General features: G+C 36.2%; 2 protein-coding genes across 2 annotated transcripts; one reads left to right on the plus strand and one right to left on the minus strand.

Moving 5' to 3' along the window:
* The first annotated feature begins 7,500 nt into the window (after nt 1-7,500).
* Nucleotides 7,501-9,275, plus strand: LOC145806071 (uncharacterized). Its single transcript, XM_082901728.1, has one exon. The coding sequence runs from the start codon at nt 7,518-7,520 to the stop codon at nt 8,454-8,456; it is 939 nt and encodes a 312-aa protein (XP_082757854.1). The 5' UTR covers nt 7,501-7,517; the 3' UTR covers nt 8,457-9,275.
* Nucleotides 9,276-16,530: 7,255 nt separating this feature from the next.
* Nucleotides 16,531-20,403, minus strand: LOC145805787 (uncharacterized). Its single transcript, XM_082900999.1, has 7 exons — nt 20,367-20,403; nt 19,198-19,325; nt 18,618-19,002; nt 18,352-18,461; nt 17,758-18,165; nt 16,684-16,946; nt 16,531-16,543 (listed from the first exon to the last, which is right to left on the minus strand). Exons 1-7 carry the CDS (start codon nt 20,401-20,403, stop codon nt 16,531-16,533), a joined length of 1,344 nt encoding a protein of 447 aa, XP_082757125.1.
* Between the last annotated feature and the right edge of the window lie 943 nt (nt 20,404-21,346).

Consider the following 21,346-nt stretch of genomic DNA (forward strand, 5'->3'; position numbering starts at 1 on the left):
AGCGACAGACTGCGGGGGAGCATCGTCGAACAAGGAACTATCCACCATGTTCTCCCCGTTAGTATCATGGCCTGGATGTGGTGGTGTGCCAGCACTGAGAGGTTCCATGCCACTACCCTCGGTTGCATTGGCTATAGCAGTATCATCATCGCGCAGTTCAGTTGGAGTCCACGCATATTTCCCCATCGCAGCTACACTAGAGTACACCTGTTCCATGAGCTCTAAGTGCTCTAGAGGCTTCGTCTTGAACTTAGCACATCGGTTGTTCATCTGAGACAAAAGAATAGACACATTCATATTGTACAATGTTTTACTCCAACAATAATCAGTTCTAGTAATAATTCAAAGACAATAATTGAAAGCATATAAATAATTGTAAAATCATGCAAAGTTGTGCAGTGCACAAGAAAGAAGTTTAACAATGTACCAACTAGTAATGAAAACATTAAAACTAATAATTGTAAACGTGGAACAATTATCTTGGATGACAACTTCAATGTATTCAGCAATTGCTTTGATTTTAGAAAGTAGTTCCGTACGCAAAATATTGCACTACAAATCATAAATAGTACAAGAGTAAGGAAAAAAAATTATTGCACGACACACCACTTGCATTTTTGCCCAGCAATGGTTAGAAGCTATGAACAAACCCGTCTCTTGGTCGTACTTAAGTCTTGTCAAGCCTTGACTGGCATTCTCCAACTTCTTCCATGCAACCCAATCTTTCTTCAACTTTCATATTTGTTTTTCATTTGTTTGGCCAAATGTAGTTGTTCGCAACCTTCTTGTACCCACTCCGCACGGTTGTTGATTACCTACGTCCATTTCAGCTATGACGAGTTGTAGAAACAGCTTGGTATTGTCACTGTCGAACTGGCATTTGTGGACTGGTTGTTGTTAGGCTGATGTAACTTCCTTACCTCTGTTCATGGAAGGGGTGCGGGGTGACGAACGGTTCGTTGCCATGGCTAGTGCGATTGGTGTAGCTGGAGTTATGAGAAATGCAATCCTACTTATATAGTTAATGATGTATCAATTTGACAAAATTAGAGTATATGTTTTTCATGTCCACATCCGAAACCCAAGTCCATAGACAATTAAATAAATTCTACATATACTAGCACAAAACCCCAACAGAATAAGACAGATTTTATAACACTTTGCCTAAATATTATGTCATACAGGACGAACACAATATTGACAACAACAACATAGGTGATACAAAACCAAACGTACATGTCACAACATCCATGGCAATAGATCACATACGAAACAACAACACAAAAACAGTGACGCACAAAACACCGATGACAGTCCTAAGCATACGTAGGCTCTGATCTATGCAAACAACGTCCGCACGTAACCCCGTATCGACAACATTAGGTGGGTGGTTAGTAGCAAATCTTTCGCTGCGAAACTCGTCACACCAACCAACCCACGCAACACATCGCTGTCGTACAAAAGTGAAATACAAAGTTAGATTGCATGATATGCGTCATAACGACAAATGAACAATCACATGACTAACTGCATGAGAGAGGGGTAACACAAACACACCATACGACTAGGGCAAATGTAGTACGCACGCCCTGGGTTTTTGGCAGATCTGGAAATCTTGACAATGCAATGTCCAAAGCCACATGCACACATTCTCGGTGGCCATGACGAAGTGGCAGTTGATATAGAGGACGCCATCTCTATAATCTTAATTTTTTTGTTGCGGACCAGTCAATCTGTTTTCAACTGCAAAACAGAATCTTTGGTTAGATCGACGGTGTTTGGTCAACGGTTTGATTATTTTCATTTATTTGTGACATTCATGTTCGTTAGTTGCATTCGTTGTGTTTCTTGAGTATTACAGAACAACCCTTGTACTGTGAATAATATGGGTAATTCTCTACTAGTTCTATCCCACTATGTGAATATAAATATTTTTGAATGCTCTCCCCTTGTGTAAATTTTTATTCATAGAATTCATGTCATATAGTATCAGAGTCAACTAGCATGTTGAGTATGAGATTGAATAAGCTTCTCGTCTAAAATAGAATTATAAATACAAATACACGAACTCAATAATAGAGGCTATGTCACTATTTTGTTTTGAAGTGTGAACAAAGTAAACACTTGAAAAGCCACACCTTATGACATATGAGATAATTTACGATAATTAGGGATTAAAATTGTTTACCATGAATCTTTACACAATGGTCTTGAAATGTCACATTCAATGAATTAGGTTTAAAGGTAAAACCAAATGATATCATTTTAGGTTGTGTAGTTTAACATATACGCAATGCTTTTAATACTATTTTACTTTAATTCTAAAATCAAATTATTAAACGATGTATTATGTTGATGTGTCTTATCCTGATTTTTTTTTTTTTTTTTTTGGAAAAAAAAAAACACACATAACAAATGATCCTTATTATCACGTAATTACAATGACATTGCAAGTACTACACTATTGTATGAGATTAACATTCATCTAAGTCTCAACAGATCACGAAGATAATTGATTAGAACCTGGGTTAAACACACACATGCTAAGACCTTGCTTTTTCTTCCCTTTTGCATTGTTTGTCAAATGTGCATTTTTTGAGTATATGTTGGCTGGAAAATCAAGCAATGATTTGAGGGGCAAACATGTGAAGCAGCTAAGCAAAAGAGACCTTTAACATGTTGTGGTCTATTTATATATACTCATTTGGAATCAAATATTATATCACCATAATTTGTAATTGTAAAATTATAATTATTATAATATTCTGTATAATTTTTCTATATATATGTTTAACTTTTTCCTTTTGCCACATATCATGATGAGGTTTCTACCTTTTTCGTTTTCAACTTTTTCACACTAAACTTGTGTTTGAATCAAACATTTCAGTGGGGATTTCTGGAGGGAAAAGGAAAAGAATGGGAAAAGTGATTAAAATAAACATATTGTTAGATCCTACATTAACATCCATCCATCCATCCTTCCTTCCAAATAGATCTTCAATATCCTAGATTAACAAGTAATAATGAACTTCAAATAAAGGCAGCCAATAAAAAACAAAGCTTTTATATTTTTTTTCCCAACAAGTGCAATAACAAACACTTCAAATGAAGGTTGATCATACAAAGCAGAACATGTTAGAAAATTAGAACAGAGTTGAAAGCATATAATCTAGCACTGATCAAAGACCAAGAAATCAAATAAATCCAAACAATTAATTACTCGAAGTTCCTTTTTAGAATTGCAAAACTACGGAAAGTTGTTGCTGAATCTTATTCCTACCCACAAAAGTTTCTGATCTGGGTTTTGAAGAACAAGAAGGGTTTGGTGAAAACTGAACAATTTATGCAAATTTGAAAATCTTGTTTCTTAATCCAAGTGTTACACAACAGCAACAGCATACAACTATCATACAGCAACTTATCTCTTATTTTTTACTCCAATTTTCCATGAAAAGGGTTCTGGAAATAATAGTAACCAGATAACAATGGAGGAGGGTTTATGGCCTTACCTGATGCTGCAGATCCAGCGAGCATGAGGACGTAGAGGACGAGTCTGGAAGCAACGTCGGCGACAGACAGTTTCGTCATGAGTTGCAAAAGACAGCAACAGCAAGAAGGAGGAATTGGCAACATAGGAGACGAAGAGGAAATGAGCAAGTGTTTTGCCCTAGGCCCAAATTGTTAACATGGAGGGTAGTTACGTAATTTCACAGGTTGGCATCTTTAGCACTTCCCAAATGGTTTTCTTGTGTTTATGGTTGCCCATCTGCGTTTTTTGTCTTACTGCAAAACACAGCTTTTAACGCTCATCCCAAATGACTTCTTTGAGTGAAGGAAGAACATTCAAATAGATATTACGGACAGGCGAGTGGGTTTGGGTTTGGGTTTGGGTTAAGGTTAAATATCACAATATTATTTATGACACTTGGAGCCAAGTGGATGCCAACGGGGCATTTTTCTGTTTATTTTTTGATAGAAGTTAGTCTTAAGAGTAATTTGAGGAAAGTTTGAAACATAAAAGAAGGGCTAAAGTAAAGTGGAGTGGAGTGGAGGAGGGTGGGGTGGGATTGGAGGGAAGGGTGGGGGTAAAAAAAAAAAAATTTAAAGTCAAAGTAAGAAAATGATAAAACATAAGAGGGGAGAGTGTAATTTATCCTAAATAATCTTATAAATTTTAAAAAGTAAATTTTAAAAAATATTATTTTATTATTATTATTGTCACATAGACATGTTAACCGCTAGTTCACTAATAAACAAATTGTAGTTTCATGTTACAAAATCTGGAATGTTTCATGGAATCCAGCTATAAAAAACCTAACATTACAGACTCAATAAATGTAAAAAATAAATATATTGTTGGCTTTTTGGCTTTCGAAGGTTATTTTTGTAATTACGAGCGTGCCAGCAAGGATCAATCAGTCCTTATAGAATATTAATTGCCAACCAATTATCAGATGATTGTGTTTTAGTTCTTTCATCCTCAATAAAGAGAACTTTTGCTGGTGGCTTTGTTTAAGAGAATTAAGCAAACAATGATTAAATGAAAAAAAAATTATAGTATTTCATTAAGCAAAATGAAAGACTTACAAAAATTCAAATCAGCCTCATAGAGGTTTAGAGCAACAAGTTACTTGAAAATTAATCCTATGAACGACATGCAGTGCAGGAATTTGAAGTATAGAAATGTAAAGAACAAGAAATATAAAACTGGAAAGGAAATAAAGTAGAATAAAACTGGTTTTTTGGATCTAAGTCTGGGGGTTTTTCCAGGCCTTCTCTGCTATTTATACTTCTTAATGACAACCGTCGAAAAGGACTTCTAACTGTCGAACCATCTCTCCATGATCACTGATTATGCTTCCTTGCAGTTAGCTCCACTATGTCATATGCAGTTAGGCTTCCCTCCTGATTTTGAATTTAAATATGTGAGTAACCGTTAAGGCCACGTCATCTTGCATCTCTTTGCTGATTCGGTGTTACGCAGATCTATAACAAGCCAAAGCTGACTGCCACGTGTGTGATTATGATTGAAGCTTTGAATTGTCTTCCCATACTGCCCTTATTCTGCCACGTGCCGAACTATGATTGGCTTGTACAAAATATGTAGCCAACATTACCCCTCGCACTAATATACCCAATACTTGGTGATATTAGTGGAGCAAGGTATTTTACCCACGTCTTAGAATGTGCATGGGCTCTGCATTTTTCAAAAATGCAGCCATCATTCCTTAATAAAACATTTGCATTAAATTCTCTTCTAACCCTTGAACACTCCCACTATCTCAGTATTTGAAAAGACTAGTTCAGCTCTTATGGCCAAGCAGACCCTTTCCTACCTCGATCAAGCATACAAAGAGTTGTTTGATAATGCTGTTCGTCCTCGAAAGAATCTTCATGCATTGATTAGCCACCTTTACCCACCTTCTTATATTCAAGTCATGGAAGCTTTTGTAAATTATCAACCTTTGGATTACGAACCTGTTATTCACAATTTCTTAACCCAAAATTTTGCAAACATGGATATTGGAGGCTCTTCTTCTGACCCAAAACCTTCTGCGTGGGATGAAGTTGTCGCTTCTTCTTCTTCTAGGGCTTCTGATTGGAGAAGCAGGCCAGAACCTGAGGTGTCTAAGTTAAGGGAACGAATCAATCATCATTTTGTCGAATTCGTTGATCCTCTAACTTTCCCTTCCTTTGCTCGGAGTTCAGTGGTTTACCCATATGTACCCATTGACCGCCAACGCTATTTAGAAGATAACTTACATGGTACACGTCTTCCATGCCTACGAAGATAGTTCAAGCCACCCCTCGTCCAGAAGAGGCCCAAGGATACAGCCTGCCATTCTTAGCTCAAAGAGCTAAACTTTGCTCTTCTGACTAACTTGACATTGTTAACAACCCTCAACTTCCTCCTTCTTTCGAGATGGGAGCTCCTGCGCCTCCTCTTCCACAAAACCCTCACTGGATGAAGGAACTGAGACTTACTCTCTTTGAGGACCAGTTTCTACCCTCCTATCATCCTCCATCTCCACCGACCAAACATCAGCGACAGCAAGCCCAACTTCTGCTTGCGGCCTTCTCTCACTTGGCCTTCAATGTTCTTGAGGACGATGTTTCCCTCAAGAACTTTCGATGGGCTTGTGATGTTATGACCCGGGGTCATGTCCTCAACCCTATTGCCCAAGCAGAGCCTCAAATGTTTTTAGAACAGCTCCCATTACTTCTTCAATGGCACCACATTTCTGTAGCCACCATTCAATCCTTGGATCAAATCTCAGCCCGTCGAGTTCAACACCATAATTACCCATTTCATTGGTCATGCTACAGGAATATCAAACCGTAATCGGGAACTTCTGATGAAATTGAGATGTCCTTCTTTATCCCATTTTCGATGGTATAAAGATATCTTCCTGATGAAAGTCATGCAGTGAGGTGACGGTAGTGCCGATCACTGGAAAGCTAAATTCATTGATGGACTTCCGACACTCTTTGCTGAACGAGTTCGTAAGAAATTAAGAGATGTCCATCGCTCGATAGACATACCTTATTACCAGTATACTTATGGCCAACTTATTAGTTTCGTCACTTCTGAAGGTCTTGCACTTTGTAACGACCTTAAGCTCCAGCAACAACTTAAACAACAGCATATTACAGGAAGAAAAGAATTAGGAGAATTCTGTGAACAATTTGCTTATGATCCTCCAGTACAATATCCCCATAAACAAAGAAAACATAAATATTATGCTAAACCTTATAAAAAACATAGGAAGTATTCCAAATCTAAGGTCCAAACACAACCTCAGACTTCTAAACATAAATATAAATCTAAAACTAAAGGAAAGTCGTTTCAGAAGAATAAATCCAGTATTAAATGTTATAAATGTGGACAGATTGGTCACTATGCTAATAAATGCCGAGTTAAAATCTAATCTAAGCTTAATGAATTAGCATTAGATGAAGACTTACAGCAAAAAATATTACAGTTAATCTCTGATTCTAGCTCATCATCAGGACCTTCTGATAACGAACTAGCAGCAATTTATTCAGATAGTTTAGATCCAGAAACTGATGAAAATCCAAAAAATGAACTTTGCCCATGTAAAACTACAGTAAACCAAGTTTCTGATGAAGTCAATTATTGGAAAGCTATCGTTGAAATGAATGGACTTAATATTGGTTCCAGTATTAATGTCCTTACTGATTCGCAGCAAAATCTTTTAGAAATTGCTGATGGAATCAAAGATCCAGCCACTAAATTAAAATTTCTTGAAATGTGCTATAATCAGAAGAAGGAAGAGGTACTTCCCCCTAAACATTACAGCATGAAAGAAGTTTTTAACCGTAGCCAGATAATGACATCTAGTTCAGAAAAACCCATTACAGTTCAAGAGCTAAAAATGGAAATTAATGCTTTAAAAGTAGAAATTAAACATTTACAGAATTCCAATCTTGTTATTACTTCACAAATTAAGAAAATTAATAACCAATTACAGAATGAGAAAAGTAATAAAACAGAAATGTCTGAAATAGATCCAGATTATTTAATGTTATTAAATAGGATAACGTTTCAAAAATGGTATATCCGCATCACATTTATGATTCAACCCGATTACATTATTCGAGATGCAATTGCTTTGGTTGATAGTGGTGCAGATATGAATTGCATACAAGGAGGCTTGGTACCTACCAAGTATTTCCAGAAAACAAGCCAGTCACTTACCAGTGCTAGTGGTAACAGTTTGTATATTGATTACAAACTTCCAGAAGTCTTAATTTGTAATCAAGGATTATGTTTAAAAACCTCTTTTGTTTTAATTAAAAATATGGCACAAAACATAATTCTTGGTACTCCATTCCTGAACCTTTTAATGCCTATTACTAAAATTGATACAATAGGAATTCATACAACTCTTAATAATCAAAACATTGTTTTTGAATTTATCACTTCTCCTTGTACAAAAGAATTAGATCAAATTACTGATTTAGTTTCTTCAAAACAAAACCAGATAAATTTTCTCCAAAAGGAAGTTAGCTTTTTAACTACAGAACAAAGATTACAGCAATCATCTTTTCAGCAAAAAATTAAATTACTTGAAAAAGAATTTCAGGACGAAATTTGCAGTGATGTTCCTAATGCTTTTTGGGATCGCAAGAAACACATGGTTTCGTTGCCTTATGAGCCTACTTTTAATGAAAAGAAAATTCCTACGAAGGCTCGTCCCAGTCAAATGAAAAAAGAGTATATGGAACTTTGTAAAAATGAAATTAATACTCTTCTCCAGAAAAGATTGATTAGACCCAGTAGATCTCCTTGGAGTTGTACTACTTTCTATGTAAATACAAATGCAGAAATTGAACGTGGTGTTCCTAGGTTAGTAATTAATTACAAACCTTTGAATGAAGCCTTACAGTGGATTAGATATCCAGTACCAAATAAAAAAGGATTTGTTAGATAGATTACAGGATGCAGTAATATTTTCTAAATTTGACATGAAGTCAGGATATTGGCAGGTTCAAATTGTAGAAAATGATCAATATAAAACTGCTTTTACAGTACCTTTTGGGCATTTTGAATGGAATGTAATGCCATTTGGATTAAAGAATGCACCATCCGAATTCCAGCATATTATGAATGATATTTTTAATCCTTATACAGAATTTGCCATATGTTATATAGATGATGTTCTAATTTTTTCATCTTCAATAGATCAACATATGAAACATCTCAACATTTTTAAGCATGTTATTTCCAGAAATGGTCTTGTTGTTTCTGCTCCTAAAATGCAACTTTTCCAGACAACTGTTAGATTTTTAGGACATAATATTCATAATGGAACAATTATTCCTATTAATCGCAGTATGGAATTTGCTTCCAAATTTCCAGATGAAATAAAAGATAAAACACAATTACAGAGATTTTTAGGTAGTTTAAATTATATTCATGACTATTATCCTAATCTTGCTACTGATGCAGCCATTCTATACAGCCGTCTTAGAAAAAACCCTCCTGTTTGGGGTCCAGAACATACTGCTGCTGTTAAGAAAATTAAGGCTAGGGTGCAAACTTTACCTTGTTTATGTTTACCACATCCCGCATGGAAAAAGATTGTTGAGACTGATGCCTCAGACTTAGGGTTTGGTGGTATATTAAAACAATTTAATCCAAATACTAATAAAGAAGAACTTTTACGTTTTCAGTCACGTATTTGGCATGATGCTGCTAAACGTTATCCCACAATAAAAAAAGAATGTTTAGCCATCATTAAATGTGTTTTAAAATTTCAGGATGATTTATTAAATCAACATTTTTTAATTCATGTTGATTGTTCTGCCGCCAAACAAATCTTTAAAAAAGATGTTGCCAATTTAGCTCAAAGACAAATTTTTGCTACTTGGCAGGCAACCCTTTCTGTCTTTGATTTCGATATTGAATATATTAAAGGTGAAACTAATTCCCTTCCAGATTTTCTAACTCGTGAATATTTGCAGAAATCGCATGCAGGGTAGAAGCAGAGGCTCCGCCCGTCGGGGCCGTGGAAGGGGTTCTAACCCCTATCATACAGAATTCCCGCCATTATTTGGCCATTCTAGTAATCCAGGGGAATCTTCTAGCAAGTCTGCTAAAGATGTCCTCCTTACTCCAGAAACAGCTTATATCCAGAATACTATCCGTGAAGAAACTGTCTTTTACATTGACTCTTCTGATGTCCAGTGGATGGTTGATCCTTGGGAGATAAAACGCCGTTATCTCGCCACTCAAAATGCTCCCCCGCGTTTTGACCAATACAGATATGTGTACGAGCAAATTCTTACAGAACTTGCCTCGGTACAATTCCAGCATCATTTAGCTGATCCTAATCGGACTGCTAGTCCTATTAATTACAGTAAGGCTACTATCCAGAATATTGTGCCTATCCAGGCTTGGGGTATGCATCCCCATGTTACCAGAACTCTTGATATCTGTTCTAAGGAACCCAGATACAGCTATTGGGATTATATCGATGCTTTTTCTCAAGCATTTTATTATATGAATCCCCCGCGCAGCCATTCTTGGTTCTTTCGTGTTCTTCCCGACGTTCTTAAAAATGATCTCCCCAATTGGTTTCTCATTTGGTGGGATAAATGTGGTATCCAGCTTGATGCCTTTCCAGAACATGTTCGTCCTGCATTTAATGAATGGCAAGCAGCTTTCCGTCAACTTCCCATAAATAAAGACATTTCTATGTCCAAATGCCTTATTCATTTTGTTATTCACTTTGGCATTCCCTGGATATGGAAATGGGATTTTAAATGTGATTTCCAGAATAAAGTTCCCAGACTAAAACGCGTTTTCCTGTATAAATGGTGGATTAAAATGGATGATCAGAAACCTAAACAGGAATTACTCCAGAAAATTAAGGAGCATACGCAAGCCTGCTGGGATGCCTCTCCTAAGTCCATCCCAGCTCCTCCAGTAAATCCTTTTGTCCAAATCCAGCAAGAGCTTAGAGAAAAATTTCCAGACTTAACAGAAACCGAACTTGTCATTAAAAGCATGGATTATATGAAACAGCAATTTATCCAATCCATTGCTAGCAAAGACTCCAGCATGAAATCCACATCCAGCACCCAAAGTGAAGAAGATAGAGCTACAGCAGATCCATATGCAGAAGACAATACTTTTACTGTCCTGGCGGGTGCATCTCAGGATCCGGATGAAGACCCAACCGAACCAAATTATGGAGATATTTGGGATTCGGTTACAGAAATGATTGCCGACAAACTACTTCACGACAAAAGTAAAGGTAAAAGAAAAGCAACATGATTTAGCTAACTTTTGTCTGCCATCAACTTTCCAGCTCCACAAACGGCCAAACCACTTTCGGTGACCACTCAACAGACGCATCAATTTTTAAGAAAGCAGATTCCCATTATCTGCTGCCTTTCCAGCTGTCCCCCTTTGCCGACACTTGAAGATAAGAAGATAAGGATGCACGACTGCCCAACCATCCAGCATACGCCACCTGTCTTCGTTATCATAATCTTTTATAGTATAAATTGGTAGCCTCTGGTCTGTGGAAGGCACCACGAAATTTTATTTTCTAAGTTTGATATTCTCTCTCTCTCCCCCTCGTTCTAGTTTCAGGTAGTTTTCTCTTGTAAAAGTTTGAAGTATTATAATAAAAGCTTGCTGTTTTGGTTGTAAGTATTCCTTTCCTGTCATGTATGTCTGTATATCAACTTGTTATCTATAATGATATTTTAAATATTTGGGAAAATCGAAAACGTAATATTGAATATTATATTGCTGTCACTCGTAATGATAATTGGGCTCAAGAACAATTAGAAGAGTGTAATAATAAAATTAATCAAGTCCAAACTTTAATTAACGAACAAATTTGCTTTTTAGCAAGGGCCAATCGGCCTTTTCCTCCTCCAGAATCTTAATTCATGGACTATATATGATATAATTAATTCTAAATAAAATAAAACTATTTGCTATGTTATTCCTGGATTTGTGCTATTGAGAGGTAGCACAGTGCGAGGCTGAGTGGAACGTCACCCAAGTCGCGTAGCTCCAGTGTCCGTCAAGCGGTTAGCGGTAAGGATCTTTTGGTAGCATAAGTCGTTGACAGACGTGCTCCGTCTACCCCTGTGTAAGCACATCTTATTGGTATCAGAGCCATGTTTAACGTTTTGAATAGTTTGTTTTATTCACTATTAATTATTCATATATAGTCATATACATCGAAATGAGTACTGTTCCTATAGAGGAAAATACAGTTGTGAGAACCCGAATATAAAAATTAAGTAAATAATTAAATAATAATTTTACAATCTCAAATATTTTATTATGAATCTTTAAGTGCAAATTAAATATTATTGGAGGATCTTTTAATTAATTTTAAACCTAAAATAAATTTATGGTGAAAGTCATTGATTGAGAAGCAAGATTTATTATTAAAAAAAAAAAATAGAGAAGAGGGTGTGACTTGAACTCTAGACCACAAAATTAATAAGTTAGACTTACCATTTGAATTGCATGTAACTTATATATGTATTTTGTATATTTATCTATCTATTTGACCTAAGTGTGCCCACCACTAGTATAAAATAAAATAAACACAAACCCTAACTCTTGTTATAATTGTTTTCCACAACACTAGCAGCCCTAGCAGCCGTGGGTTTATGAAGAAAAGAGAGGGGTTTTTCAATCATCAAGATTATTGTTGTAGCCAAGAAGGAAAGCTTTGGGTGTGTTGTGCTGTGTGGCTTCCTAGGTTTTCTTCTCTTCTTTCTTTGTTCTTTATCCTAATAATATTGTTATTTAATTCATTGATGGAGAGATTGTAGGTGTATGTATTTTGTGTATATATATATGCTGTTAAGAAATCTAAGGAGTTAAATTCATGTATAAAGAATCGGTGTGAATCTTAGTCCAAAAAATTCTGCACATAATCGCTAACTTTAAAAATCAAGAAACCATATCAAACGGATGAATTTTAATCTGAAATTTTTACAGTAGATCAATTACACATTTAATTGCATATCTGAATTTTTTCATAATTTTTGGGAGTCGAAATCCATATAAATTGAGGTATTCAAATCTGTCCAGGAAACCAGTCCGAAACAGTAAATTCGGGATTGTTGTTCTCTTTGGGTATAAATCCAAAAATTATCAAATTAGTGTCATTAGAACCGGTTACAAGTCTAGTTTCATAAGTTTTTGGCCTTGCATTGATTGCTCGTGTATATTAAGAGAACCGTCAATTTCTTTAAAGTGCTGCAGAAAACAACCTGTTTGGATATAATAAATTGTAGATAATTATTTTGATAAGCAAATCAAGTGAAACCAATTGGGTTTGAAACTTAGGATATATTAGATCATATCTGGAGGTTATTGGAATTTTTCGAATAGCGTGGAGTGGGTTTTGTAATTTTCAAAGTTAGCGAATAGATTGGGAAAACTAGTTTAAAACACTGTTTTATCTTAAAGTTATTTTTAGTTAAGTTTCGATCGGAACCTATGTCTTGGGTGATTTTAGACCTTGAAGAACATGAACTTAGGTAATATTTAAGAGTAACGGTGAGTTGGGTTGAGCCGTGTTAGTGCGCTTTAGTTTGGGGTTACTCAGTTCGTATTCTTTAGTATTTTTAAATTAGCAGTGACGTGTAGTTTTCATATTGGTTCAGGGCACTAGTTGGACTTTCATACTCTATTCGAGGATTACATTATTTCGTTCCAGGTGAGTAGTTTCATGCTACGTATTTTTATAAATGTTCCCCTACCCTGAACTGTTGGAAAATTAAATTGTTGTTTCATGATTAAACTGTTTTGATAAATTATTATATTATCAATTGAATCAAATTATTTCTGAAACATGTGTGAACTTGGCATACTGTAAACTATTTGTTTTGGACTCATGTTTATAATGATGAACCACCATGTTTTGCGAAAACTGATGTGTATTGATTATTGGGACCATGTGTGTATTTAGTCCAGGGAAATTATTCCACTGTGTGTGGTGACTCTGGCCACTAGGGAACAGATCCGGGTTGGGCCGTGATGACTCTAGTGCTCAACGATTGTAAGGAAAAGACCTTTAAAAATAACTAGGTGACCTTCAATCGGATCGTCTTTGAGAAAAGGCCCAGGTGCCACCCTGAGGATGACTCTTAGTTCGGTATTGGATCCAGCGGGGCTTACAGCCTTGAGAACTGTGTGGCAGATTATTTGTTTTTATTGGTACCCAGAAAATTATTGGTGTTCATGTTATAATCTGTTTTAAGTGAAAAATGTCGTTTATCATGTTCTTGCGAGACATGAGTATTTTAAGTGTTGAATTGTGGAACCTTCTTTTTGAAACAGATTGTATTTACCAAACTGTATGCCAATCTAGTTTCTGTGATATATATATCTTATTTTGGAATTGAACCCTGTTTTCAAAATTGTATTTACTATCCATGTTGCTACTCACTGAGCTATCAGCTGACTTAGTTGTTTACCATTTCCAGGTGTTAGAAGGACTTAGAGTGGACTCATGGCATAGCGGGGACTCAATTGCATGGACCTCTAGGGCATTCCTTTAGTTTAGAGTGTTATGTCAAGTTTGTGCATATTCATATTTATTCTTATCGAAGTTCATTTAGGATTATTTTTGATATGTGGGTTGTTTATATCCCATAAGTTTGGATGGCTTTTGATTACGGTTGATTTTGCCGTTTATAATTGTGGCATGTCTGGATTGAGTTTTGGTTATTTATTATTGGACTATTGTTCAGTTGTTCAATGTGATTGGATTCGTGTTTAGGCTTACGTGTGCCTTGGGCTAAGTCCCTGTGGGCCACGGCCGGTCATGCCCGGATTTGGGGTGTGACAACAGTAGCCCCTACAGTAGCTGAAACAGAAGCCTCTACTTCAGAAGCTAGAGAGCTTGTAGCATACCAGGAAGTCAAAGAAGCCCTTGACAAGTGGACAATCCCGAAAGTAGATCCAAAGGCCATTTATAAAATTGGTACTTTAAATTTTTTCAGTAAAAAGATTATTAAAACCTTTGAACATGCAGCTCCAGTAAATAATAATGATACTTTAATGTATTTACTAAGTGTCCAGGATCTTATGCCCTTTTTCAAAGATTATAAATATATTCACATAGGGCTTGTCCAGATCGCTTTAAAACCCTTGACTCCTTTAGGTCAAAACACCAGCATGCAGTGTACTCTACGAGATGGTAGGTGTACCAATTGGCGAGCATCACTTATGGGTGCTATGGAAACCAGTTTAGCCCATGGTCCAGTATATTTTGATATATATCCCAATTTCAGTATTGCCCTTTCTGACCAAAACTTATCAAAAGTTTTAGAATTCAGAATTCTTACTCATGGTTATGAGTACCTTCCCGGATCTCCACCTTTTTCAGTAATATCCCGAATTTGTTTAAAAGTATTATCTACTTTGAATCCTTATGTTAGAAAGAAAAGTATTGATGGACAAACTGTGTTAATCGACACTAATCTTTACAGTAGCCAAGTTGCAGTTCCTAAGATAATTGAATGGGAAAAATTTTCTTTTCCAGAAAGATGGAAGATAACTAATGCTGTCCCTACCAGACCAATTATTCGACACAATTTAGATGATATAATTCAGACCCATCAAGGTAATGTTTACCTTCAATTCCAGAGACCTCCTATCCAATTAGCCAGAAGTATGTCATCTGCAAGTTTTAGAACTGCCCCTTCTCATCAACCTTACAAAGTTGATTATCCAGAATCCTCAAGACAATCTTATTTTGAACCTCCAGATGCCATATTTCAGGGATAACCTTTTAGATCTTATTCTAGACCTAATTCTGATGAACCTCAGGAATCTGATCAAGACCCCATAGTTCGCGGTGTCCAGTATTCCAACCAACAGATACCTCATGGAGTTTATGAACCACCTATACCTCCAAATATTTACCCTATTCCTAGAGGATCCAGTAAAGGACAATACAGCCCTACAGCCAGTGATATGGATTTCAGACTTTAGATGGATTTTGCGCCAGGAAGTGAAAATCGTAAGATTCTAAACCAGAATCTTTTCCAGGATCAGTATTCAGACTTTAGAAAATGGTATTTCGCTGTCCATAGTAAGGAACAAATACAGGAGTATAAAATTCAGTATTATTCTTATCTTGAGGAAATCCAAGTTTTATTTCCTTTTCCATTATGGTATGTCCAGAATATTTATCCTCCAACTTCTCAACTTAATATTCTCGAAGGCATTCAGCAGAAATGGGTTACCACTGACGGTAGAGAAATTGTTACTATTCAGCCTCCTACCCAACTTTTAGAACTCCAACCTACAGGACCAAATACCAAGCCTATGACTATTGCAGCTTATACAGACATGCCACATCGAAGCCAATATAAAGATCCAGTCCATATCCAAGACATAATTCCTGTTTTCAAACAAAATAATTACACGAATCTTTTCTGTCAAACAGCCGGGAAGCAGCTTACACGCATTGAAGAAATGGTATCCCATGTTAAGAAAAGCTACAAAGTAGAACCCAAACCACCTGCTAACATTGAACCAGTTCTGATTAAACCAACTCCAGTCCTTCGCGATTTTAAATTAAAATCTAAGGAAGATTCTGAGTTTATGGAAACCCTCCTTTCCCGTATTAAAAATCTCAATCTCAGTGAATCACCTCCGACAACCACGTCGCAAGTCAATGTACTTTCCAGTAGTACTCGTTTACCTCCTGATCCCGACTCCTTTGATTCTAACAGTTGTCTGGAAAAGTTGCATTTTAGGAGCAGAAACAACAAGACCATTTCTGGAAATAACATGCTTAAAAATGTTGAGATGTTTCATATGTTGATCTATTGAAGATGAAAAAATTAGAACATCATCTATATAACATATGGCAAATTCTGTATAAGGATTAAAAATATCATTCATAATATGCTGGAATTCGGATGGTGCATTCTTTAATCCAAATGGCATTACATTCCATTCAAAATGCCCAAAAGTTACTGTAAAAGCAGTTTTATATCGATCATTTTCTACAATTTGAACCTGCCAATATCCTGACTTCATGTCAAATTTAGAAAATATTACTGCATCCTGTAATCTATCTAACAAATCCTTTTTTATTTGGTACTGGATATCTAATCCACTGTAAGGCTTCATTCAAAGGTTTGTAATTAATTACTAACCTAGGAACACCACGTTCAATTTCTGCATTTTTATTTACATAGAAAGCAGTACAACTCCAAGGAGATCTACTGGGTCTAATCAATCTTTTCTGGAGAAGAGTATTAATTTCATTTTTACAAAGTTCCATATACTCTTTTTTCATTTGACTGGGACGAGCCTTCGTAGGAATTTTCTTTTCATTAAAAGTAGGCTCATAAGGCAACGAAACCATGTGTTTCTTGCGATCCCAAAAAGCATTAGGAACATCACTGCAAATTTCGTCCTGAAATTCTTTTTCAAGTAATTTAATTTTTTGCTGAAAAGATGATTGCTGTAATCTTTGTTCTGTAGTTAAAAAGCTAACTTCCTTTTGGAGAAAATTTATCTGGTTTTGTTTTGAAGAAACTAAATCAGTAATTTGATCTAATTCTTTTGTACAAGGAGAAGTGATAAATTCAAAAACAATGTTTTGATTATTAAGAGTTGTATGAATTCCTATTGTATCAATTTTAGTAATAGGCATTAAAAGGTTCAGGAATGGAGTACCAAGAATTATGTTTTGTGCCATATTTTTAATTAAAACAAAAGAGGTTTTTAAACATAATCCTTGATTACAAATTAAGACTTCTGGAAGTTTGTAATCAATATACAAACTGTTACCACTAGCACTGGTAAGTGACTGGCTTGTTTTCTGGAAATACTTGGTAGGTACCAAGCCTTCTTGTATGCAATTCATATCTGCACCACTATCAACCAAAGCAATTGCATCTCGAATAATGTAATCGGGTTGAATCATAAATGTGATGCGGATATACCATTTTTGAAACGTTATCCTATTTAATAACATTAAATAATCTGGATCTATTTCAGACATTTCTGTTTTATTACTTTTCTCATTCTGTAATTGGTTATTAATTTTCTTAATTTGTGAAGTAATAACAAGATTGGAATTCTGTAAATGTTTAATTTCTACTTTTAAAGCATTAATTTCCATTTTTAGCTCTTGAACTGTAATGGGTTTTTTCTGAACTAGATGTCATTATCTGGCTACGGTTAAAAACTTCTTTCATGCTGTAATGTTTAGGGGGAAGTACCTCTTCCTTCTTCTGATTATAGCACATTTCAAGAAATTTTAATTTAGTGGCTGGATCTTTGATTCCATCAGCAATTTCTAAAAGATTTTGCTGCGAATCAGTAAGGACATTAATACTGGAACCAATATTAAGTCCATTCATTTCAACGATAGCTTTCCAATAATTGACTTCATCAGAAACTTGGTTTACTGTAGTTTTACATGGGCAAAGTTCATTTTTTGGATTTTCATCAGTTTCTGGATCTAAACTATCTGAATAAATTGCTGCTAGTTCGTTATCAGAAGGTCCTGATGATGAGCTAGAATCAGAGATTAACTGTAATATTTTTTGCTGTAAGTCTTCATCTAATGCTAATTCATTAAGCTTAGATTGGATTTTAACTCGGCATTTATTAGCATAGTGACCAATCTGTCCACATTTATAACATTTAATACTGGATTTATTCTTCTGAAACGACTTTCCTTTAGTTTTAGATTTATATTTATGTTTAGAAGTCTGAGGTTGTGTTTGGACCTTAGATTTGGAATACTTCCTATGTTTTTTATAAGGTTTAGCATAATATTTATGTTTTCTTTGTTTATGGGGATATTGTACTGGAGGATCATAAGCAAATTGTTCACAGAATTCTCCTAATTCTTTTCTTCCTGTAATATGCTGTTGTTTAAGTTGTTGCTGGAGCTTAAGGTCGTTACAAAGTGCAAGACCTTCAGAAGTGACGAAACTAATAAGTTGGCCATAAGTATACTGGTAATAAGGTATGTCTATCGAGCAATGGACATCTCTTAATTTCTTACGAACTCATTCAGCAAAGAGTGTCGGAAGTCCATCAATGAATTTAGCTTTCCAGTGATCGGCACTACCGTCACCTCGCTGCATGACTTTCATCAGGAAGATATCTTTATACCATCGAAAATGGGATAAAGAAGGACATCTCAATTTCATCAGAAGTTCCCGGTTACGGTTTGATATTCCTGTAGCATGACCAATGAAATGGGTAATTATGGTGTTGATTAGTGTGTAGACAGCATCTTCTTCTTCGACTTGTACAGCAACTTCACTGCTAGCACCGACGGCGTCAGTATCAATAACAGGATGGGTGGATGAAAGGATTTCTGTACACTGATGAGGGGTAAGTATATTATCCCACCAGCCTTTCAGAACACCGGTAAAACCACTAACAATATAGCGGGCAACTTGATGGTCAGAATTATTATTTTGTTTGCAAACAGTGGCAAACATGAGCATCTAATGAAGAAGTTCATAAATCTGGTATTCAGAAATACCATTAATATTCCATTCATAAATGGTATTACTATGGTAAGAGTGTTGGGTCTGGAAAAAGTCTTCTTCGTACAAAAGATCCATTGGACTAGGCCGAGGATAATAATGTCGGTGAGGAGCGGACAAGGATAAACGTGGGGTACTTTGTCCATAAGTGACCCGGTTAACCGAGGAGGGTCGATCATCAGGTTGGAAATTTTGCTGGATTTCAAGAATCTCTTGAGGAGATATAGAATCAAAGGAGTCGGGATCAGGAGGTAAACGAGTACTACTGGAAAGTACATTAACTGGATGATTTATTAAATCAACATTTTTTAATTTGTGTTGATTGTTCTGCCGCCAAACAAATCTTTAAAAAAGATGTTGCCAATTTAGCTCAAAGACAAATTTTTGCTACTTGGCAGGCAACCCTTTCTGTCTTTGATTTCGATATTGAATATATTAAAGGTGAAACTAATTCCCTTCCAGATTTTCTAACAGGGGTAGACGGAGCACGTCTGTCAACGACTTATGCTAGCAAAAGATCCTTACCGCTAACCGCTTGACGGACACTGGAGCTACGCGACTTGGGTGACGTCCCACACAACCTCGCACTATGCTACCTCTCAATAGCACAAATCCAGGAATAACATAGCAAATAGTTTTATTTTATTTAGAATTAATTATATCATATATAGTCCATGAATTAAGATTCTGGAGGAGGAAAAGGCCGATTGGCCCTTGCTAAAAAGCAAATTTGTTCGTTAATTAAAGTCTGGACTTGATTAATTTTATTATTACACTCTTCTAATTGTTCTTGAGCCCAATTATCATTACGAGTGACAGCAATATAATATTCAATATTACGTTTTCGATTTTCCCAAATATTTAAAATGTCATTATAGATAACAAGTTGATATACAGACATACATGACAGGAAAGGAATACTTACAACCAAAATAGCAAGCTTTTATTATAATACTTCAAACTTTTACAAGAGAAAACAACCTGAAACTAGAACGAGGGGGAGAGAGAGAGAATATCAAACTTAGAAAATAAAATTTCGTGGTGCCTTCCACAGACCAGAGGCTACCAATTTATACTATAAAAGATTATGATAACGAAGACAGGTGGCGTGTGCTGGATGGTTGGGCAGTCGTGCATCCTTATCTTCTTATCTTCAAGTGTCGGCAAAGGGGGACAGCTGGAAAGGCAGCAGATAATGGGAATCTGCTTTCTTAAAAATTGATGCGTCTGTTGAGTGGTCACCGAAAGTGGTTTGGCCGTTTGTGGAGCTGGAAAGTTGATGGCAGACAAAAGTTAGCTAAATCATGTTGCTTTGCTTTTACCTTTACTTTTGTCGTGAAGTAGTTTGTCGGCAATCATTTCTGTAACCGAATCCTAAATATCTCCATAATTTGGTTCGGTTGGGTCTTCATCTGGATCCTGAGATTCACCCGCCAAGACAGTAAAAGTATTGTCTTCTTCATATGGATCTGCTGTAGCTCTATCTTCTTCACTTTGGGTGCTGGATGTGGATTTCATGCTGGAGTCTTTGCTAGCAATGGATTGGATAAATTGCTGTTTCATATAATCCATGCTTTTAATGACAAGTTTGGTTTCTGTTAAGTCTGGAAATTTTTCTCTAAACTCTTGCTGGATTTGGACAAAAGGATTTACTGGAGGAGCTGGGATGGACTTAGGAGAGGCATCCCAGCAGGCTTGCGTATGCTCCTTAATTTTCTGGAGTAATTCCTGTTTAGGTTTCTGATCATCCATTTTAATCCACCATTTATACAGGAAAACACGTTTTAGTCTGGGAACTTTATTCTGGAAATCACATTAAAAATCCCATTTCCATATCCAGGGAATGCCAAAGCGAATAACAAAATGAATAAGGCATTTGGACATAGAAATGTCTTTATTTACGGGAAGTTGACTGAAAGCTGCTTGCCATTCATTAAATGCAAGACGAACATGTTCTGGAAAGGCATCAAACTGGATACCTGTAGACGCGCCCGTGTGGGCCTCACTACAGCTCGGACTCGATTTTGTGTCACGGTTCTTAATCTGAACCAAAGAGTCCAAATCCGGCAAATCGTTTTGAGAAACAGCTTTTTTTTTTGAAAAGAAGTGCCAAACATGGACTGCTTTGCCAGATATAGAGTCGCCACCTAAATATTTTTTATGGGGGAATTTAGGAAACCCTGACTCGGTGCCAAAGGCCACATGTCCGTCATCACCGGAGTTATCTCGGCTCGGGAGCTAGGGTACGATTGGGGAAGGTCAGCTATGAGCACCCCCTCTCGCCCGATCCGAAGATCGGCCT

The sequence above is a fragment of the Camellia sinensis genome, chromosome 13 (assembly GCF_055761805.1).
Source record: "Camellia sinensis isolate YWXY chromosome 13, ASM5576180v1, whole genome shotgun sequence".
Lineage (NCBI taxonomy): Eukaryota > Viridiplantae > Streptophyta > Magnoliopsida > Ericales > Theaceae > Camellia > Camellia sinensis.